The sequence below is a fragment of the Procambarus clarkii genome, chromosome 36 (genome assembly GCF_040958095.1).
Source record: "Procambarus clarkii isolate CNS0578487 chromosome 36, FALCON_Pclarkii_2.0, whole genome shotgun sequence".
NCBI lineage: Eukaryota > Metazoa > Arthropoda > Malacostraca > Decapoda > Cambaridae > Procambarus > Procambarus clarkii.
The window spans coordinates 1,759,696-1,766,118 of NC_091185.1; the positions used below are offsets into that span (position 1 = coordinate 1,759,696).

The following is a 6,423-nucleotide window of genomic DNA, read 5'->3' on the forward strand; positions in this document are numbered from 1 at the left end:
GATGTATGCTTTATGAGGTAGAGAAGCTCATCAGGATGTGATTACCTTGCTCGTACCCTAGACCCTCGTACCCTAGACCCTCGTACCCTAGACCCTCGTACCCTACACCCTCGTACCCTACACCCTCGTACCCTAGTACCCTAGACCCTCGTAGCCTGGTACCTTAGACCCTCGTACCCTAGACCCTCGTACCCTAGACCCTCGTTCCCTCGTACCCTAGACCCTCGTTCCCTCGTACCCTAGACCCTCGTACCGTAGACCCTCGTACCGTAGACCCTCGTACCGTAGACCCTCGACCCTCGTACCGTAGACCCTCGTACCGTAGACCCTCGTACCGTAGACCCTCGACCCTCGTACCGTAGACCCTCGACCCTCGTACCCTAGACCCTCGTACCCTTGTATCTCCGCCTCCGTCACTAAACACAAACCATCGCGGAAATTAAGGAAAAAATATCAAGTCAAAAGTGACCATATATCACGTAATTGTAATTAATATTACAGTTATATGAAAATCTTGAGGCAAAGTGAAATTCACACCAGTTGCTCCATCTATCATCATTCTATTACGCAGGAAGAACCGCACGTCTATGGGTCATCCAATAAGGTTAGCAGACTTCTAGATGTTACCACTGCTAGGCTTAGGCTCGGCTACAAGTACCTCTGGGAGTTTGTAACATCTGCTGATGTAGATTTGACTAAATGTAAACTCTGTCAGCAGAACTATTTGCATACTTTGCGTCATTATATAATGGAATGTGAAAAAATCGCGGAATTCAGAGATAACACCATCAATAGTGTCCAAGAAATGTTTAAGTACTTCATTCATAATGATGTGCTGCCAGGAATCTTATCGAAGTATCCAATATTTGCTTACTGTAGGTGCAGCCTGCACATGACTGTAAAGCTGCCGCCCAGTTGGGTGTGGAGCACATGACTGTAAAGCTGCCGCCCAGTTGGGTGGGTGTGGAGCACATGACTGTAAAGCTGCCGCCCAGTTGGGTGGGTGTGGAGCACATGACTGTAAAGCTGCCGCGCAGTTGGGTGGGTGTGGAGCACATGACTGTAAAGCTGCCGCCCAGTTGGGTGGGGTGTGGAGCACATGACTGTAAAGCTGCCGCCCAGTTGGGTGGGTGTGGAGCACATGACTGTAAAGCTGCCGCCCAGTTGGGTGGGGTGTGGAGCACATGACTGTAAAGCTGCCGCCCAGTTGGGTGGGGTGTGGAGCACATGACTGTAAAGCTGCCGCCCAGTTGGGTGGGGTGTGGAGCACATGACTGTAAAGCTGCCGCCCAGTTGGGTGGGTGTGGAGCACATGACTGTAAAGCTGCCGCCCAGTTGGGTGGGGTGTGGAGCACATGACTGTAAAGCTGCCGCCCAGTTGGGTGGGGTGTGGAGCACATGACTGTAAAGCTGCCGCCCAGTTGGGTGGGTGTGGAGCACATGACTGTAAAGCTGCCGCCCAGTTAGGTGGGGTGTGGAGCACATAACTGTAAAGCTGCCGCCCAGTTGGGTGGGTGTGTAGCACATGACTGCAAAGTTGCCGCCCAGTTGGGTGGGGTGTGGAGCACATAACTGTAAAGCTGCCGCCCAGTTGGGTGGGTGTGTAGCACATGACTGTAAAGTTGCCGCCCAGTTGGGTGGGTGTGTAGCACATGACTGTAAAGCTGCCGCCCAGTTGGGTGGGTGTGGAGCACATGAGTGTAGACGGCCCGGGTCGTCACTGGACAAACCTATACCAATCCAGTCCAAGATTTCCTACCTCATTACCTCTCCTGAGGACGCTTTCCCCCCACAAAGTACCGAAGCAGTTAAAAAAAAACACATATTTTATTCAGATTTATATGGATGAAATGTTACCGTATTATCATGTGGCAATTGAGTGATTGTGTTGACAACCGTAATATTGATCTTAAAGCAACGCAATCAAAGACAAATGGAAAATAACAAACATACCTGGTTGATACCTGGTTGATGGGGTTCTGGGAGTTCGTCTACTCCCCAAGCCCAGCCCGAGGCCAGGCTCGACTTGTGAGAGTTTGGTCCACCAGGCTGTTGCTTGGAGCGGCCCGCAGGCCCACATACCCACCACAGCCCGGTTGGTCCTGGTCCATATTAAACCATTTACTTACCATCTGTTTAATAACACATTACCTGAGAGACTTTACACACAAATACTGTAAGCCAGAGTTGATTGTTTTCCTGATATATATACATAGAACTGTTCAGTACAGTGATACATAGTTCTGGTCCTGGCGGGCATTATTAATTGTGTGTGTGTCACGCTGTGTCACGGGGTGTTGCTGGATGGTTTGTCACGCTGTGTCACGGGATGTTGCTGGATGGTTTGTCACGCTGTGTGACGAGATGTTGCTGGATGGTTTGTCACGCTGTGTCACGGGTTGTTGCTGGATGGTTTGTCACGCTGTGTCACGGGATGTTGCTGGATGATTTGTCACGCTGTGTGATGAGATGTTGCTGGATGGTTTGTCACGCTGTGTCACGGGTTGTTGCTGGATGGTTTGTCACGCTGTGTCACGCGATGTTGCTGGATGATTTGTCACGCTGTGTGACGAGATGTTGCTGGATGGTTTGTCACGCTGTGTCACGGGTTGTTGCTGGATGGTTTGTCACGCTGTGTCACGGGATGTTGCTGGATGATTTGTCACGCTGTGTGACGAGATGTTGCTGGATGGTTTGTCACGCTGTGTCACGGGTTGTTGCTGGATGGTTTGTCACGCTGTGTCACGCGATGTTGCTGGATGGTTTGTCACGCTGTGTCACGGGATTTACTCACTAGATTGTGAACCCGCCTCATCCACCTGTGTACCTGCCTGGTAAGGTACCAGGATGGACAAGGACAGGTACCAGGATGGACAAGGACAGGTACCAGGATGAACAAGGACAGGTACCAGGATGGACAAGGACAGGTACCAGGATGGACAAGGACAGGTACCAGGATGGACAAGGACAGGTACCAGGATGGACAAGGACATGTACCAGGATGGACAAGGACAGGTACCAGGATGAACAAGGACAGGTACCAGGATGGACAAGGACAGGTACCAGGATGGACAAGGACAGGTACCAGGATGGACAAGAACAGGTACCAGGATGGACAAGGACAGGTACCAGGATGGACAAGGGCAGGTACCAGGATGGACAAGGACAGGTGCCAGGATGGACAAGGGCAGGTACCAGGATGGACAAGGACAGGTACCAGGATGGACAAGGACAGGTACCAGGATGGACAAGGGCAGGTACCAGGATGGACAAGGACAGGTACCAGGATGGACAAGGACAGGTACCAGGATGGACAAGGACAGGTACCAGGATGGACAAGGACAGGTACCAGGATAGACAAGGGCAGGTACCAGGATGGACAAGGACAGGTACCAGGATGGACAAGGACAGGTATCAGGATGGACAAGGACAGGTGCCAGGATGGACAAGAGCAGGTACCAGGATGGACAAGGACAGGTACCAGGATGGACAAGGATAGATACCAGGATGGACAAGGACAGGTGCCAGGATGGACAAGGGCAGGTACCAGGATGGACAAGGACAGGTACCAGGATGGACAAGGACAGGTACCAGGATGGACAAGGACAGGTGCCAGGATGGACAAGGATAGGTACCAGGATGGACAAGGACAGGTACCAGGGTGGACAAGGACAGGTACCAGGATGGACAAGGACAGGTGCCAGGATGGACAAGGACAGGTACCAGGATGGACAAGGACAGGTACCAGGATGGACAAGGACAGGTACCAGGATGGACAAGGACAGGTACCAGGATGGACAAGGACAGGTACCAGGATGGACAAGGACAGGTACCAGGATGGACAAGGACAGGTACCAGGATGAACAAGGACAGGTACCAGGATGGACAAGGACAGGTACCAGGATGGACAAGGACAGGTACCAGGATGGACAAGGACAGGTACCAGGATGGACAAGGGCAGGTACCAGGATGGACAAGGACAGGTGCCAGGATGGATAAGGGCAGGTACCAGGATGGACAAGAACAGGTACCAGGATGGACAAGGACAGGTGCCAGGATGGACAAGGACACGTACCAGGATGGACAAGGACAGGTACCAGGATGGACAAGGACAGGTACCAGGATGGACAAGGACAGGTACCAGGATGGACAAGGACAGGTACCAGGATGGACAAGGACAGGTACCAGGATGGACAAGGACAGGTACCAGGATGGACAAGGACAGGTACCAGGATGGACAAGGACAGGTACCAGGATGGACAAGAACAGGTACCAGGATGGACAAGGACAGGTACCAGGATGGACAAGGACAGGTACCAGGATGAACAAGGACAGGTACCAGGATGGACAAGGACAGGTACCAGGATAGACAAGGACAGATACCAGGATGGACAAGGACAGGTACCAGGATGGACAAGGACAGGTACCAGGATGGACAAGGACAGGTACCAGGATGGACAAGGACAGGTACCAGGATGGACAAGGGCAGGTATCAGGATGGACAAGGACAGGTACCAGGATGGACAAGGACAGGTGCCAGGATGGACAAGGACAGGTACCAGGATGGACAAGGACAGGTACCAGGATGGACAAGGACAGGTACCAGGATGGACAAGGACAGGTACCAGGATGGACAAGGACAGGTACCAGGATGGACAAGGACAGGTACCAGGATGGACAAGGACAGGTACCAGGATGGACAAGGACAGGTACCAGGATGGACAAGGGCAGGTACCAGGATGGACAAGGACAGGTGCCAGGATGGATAAGGGCAGGTACCAGGATGGACAAGAACAGGTACCAGGATGGACAAGGACAGGTGCCAGGATGGACAAGGACACGTACCAGGATGGACAAGGACAGGTACCAGGATGGACAAGGACACGTACCAGGATGGACAAGGACAGGTACCAGGATGGACAAGGACAGGTACCAGGATGGACAAGGACAGGTACCAGGATGGACAAGGACAGGTACCAGGATGGACAAGGACAGGTACCAGGATGGACAAGAACAGGTACCAGGATGGACAAGGACAGGTACCAGGATGGACAAGGACAGGTACCAGGATGGACAAGGACAGGTACCAGGATGGACAAGGACAGGTACCAGGATGGACAAGGACAGGTACCAGGATGGACTAGGACAGGTATCAGCTGAGAGATAAGAAGCTACAAAGACACATATACAGCTAACTCGATGCGTTTTAAGCTTTCATAAAATCCCGAGCCACTTAAGCTGACATATGAGAGCTTGGTCCACCAGGCTGTTGTTTGGAGCGGCTCGCAGGCCCACATATCCACAACAGCCTGGTTGGTCCGGCACTTTTTGCCAAAAAATACATTTATATACCTTTCCAGTTACGGAATATTTAATATTACAGTCAGGAATAGACACTAAACATGCAGAACATGAAATAATAAACGGTTTAATCCTCCATAAAATGCACAATTGTTCCCTCCTCCCAAAAAAATGTTTTATTTTGGTTTTTAACCGACAATGTTTACCCATAACGTAGAAAACGTATTTTGATTTCCTGGTGCAAGTTTGGAAAGATTTAAGTTGAGGCGAGTGGGAAACACCCAGAAGCATATATATCATAACAAAACCTGAACATATTCTTGGTTTGCGGTCACATTTATTGGGGTACAAAGTGTTACATTTTCGTTATGTTCTCTCATTTTGGAGTGGTGGTTTAAATGGTGGGGGGTGACGGTAGTGGGGGAGGGGGTGTGGTGGTGTTGGAGAGGTGGGGAGGGGGGGGGGGAGAGAGGGGAGTAGTGGGGTTGGGGACGGGGTGTGGTGGTGTTGGAGAGGTGGGGAGGGGGGAGAGAGGGGTGTAGTGGGGTTGGAGAAGGGGTGTGGTGGGACTAGGGATGGGGGAGGCCGGGATGTACTCACCTAGTTGTGTTTGCGGGGGTTGAGCTCTGGCTCTTTGGTCCCGCCTCTCAACCGTGCGTGGCGGGACTGAAGAAGGGCGGTAGTGGAGCAACTCGTCTTCTTGAAATAATGTCACTTTTCGCCCGTATGCGCACTATGTCCAAAAATGGACGTAATTTGAAATGAAATCGGCTCACGAAAGTGATGTACTGTCCCGTTTTCTGTCTAAATCCTCCGGTTTACTCGGTTAGGTTAGGAAAAGAAACTTTCAATTAACGATTTTCATGACGTTTTGAAACCTGAGGAGACCTTCCTGCCTTCCTAACCTACCAGCGGACCCTTAACTTACTGTTTTGGAAAAAAAATCTTTTTTATTTTTTCATTTAAATTTTCAATTTTACATTTTCAAACTACGTCCATTTTCGGCCATACAGGTAAACGCCCAAATTCAGACGTAACTTATAAGAGGACGGGTTATCCAGAGGGGTCAGGGTGTGACAGAGGACGGAGAGGAAGTGGGCACAACCGGCTCTCTCGAATGGC

The 6,423-nt window shown here is 51.2% G+C and overlaps 2 protein-coding genes across 2 annotated transcripts; both read left to right on the forward strand.

Annotated features, from left to right (window-relative positions):
• The first annotated feature begins 2,891 nt into the window (after positions 1-2,891).
• LOC138371534 (feeding circuit activating peptides-like) lies at positions 2,892-3,863 on the forward strand. The gene has a single exon (XM_069336411.1). The coding sequence runs from the start codon at positions 2,892-2,894 to the stop codon at positions 3,861-3,863; it is 972 nt and encodes a 323-aa protein (XP_069192512.1).
• Positions 3,864-4,035: 172 nt separating this feature from the next.
• Positions 4,036-5,160, forward strand: LOC138371535 (uncharacterized). The gene has a single exon (XM_069336412.1). It carries the CDS (start codon positions 4,036-4,038, stop codon positions 5,158-5,160), a length of 1,125 nt encoding a protein of 374 aa, XP_069192513.1.
• The last annotated feature ends 1,263 nt before the right edge of the window (positions 5,161-6,423 follow it).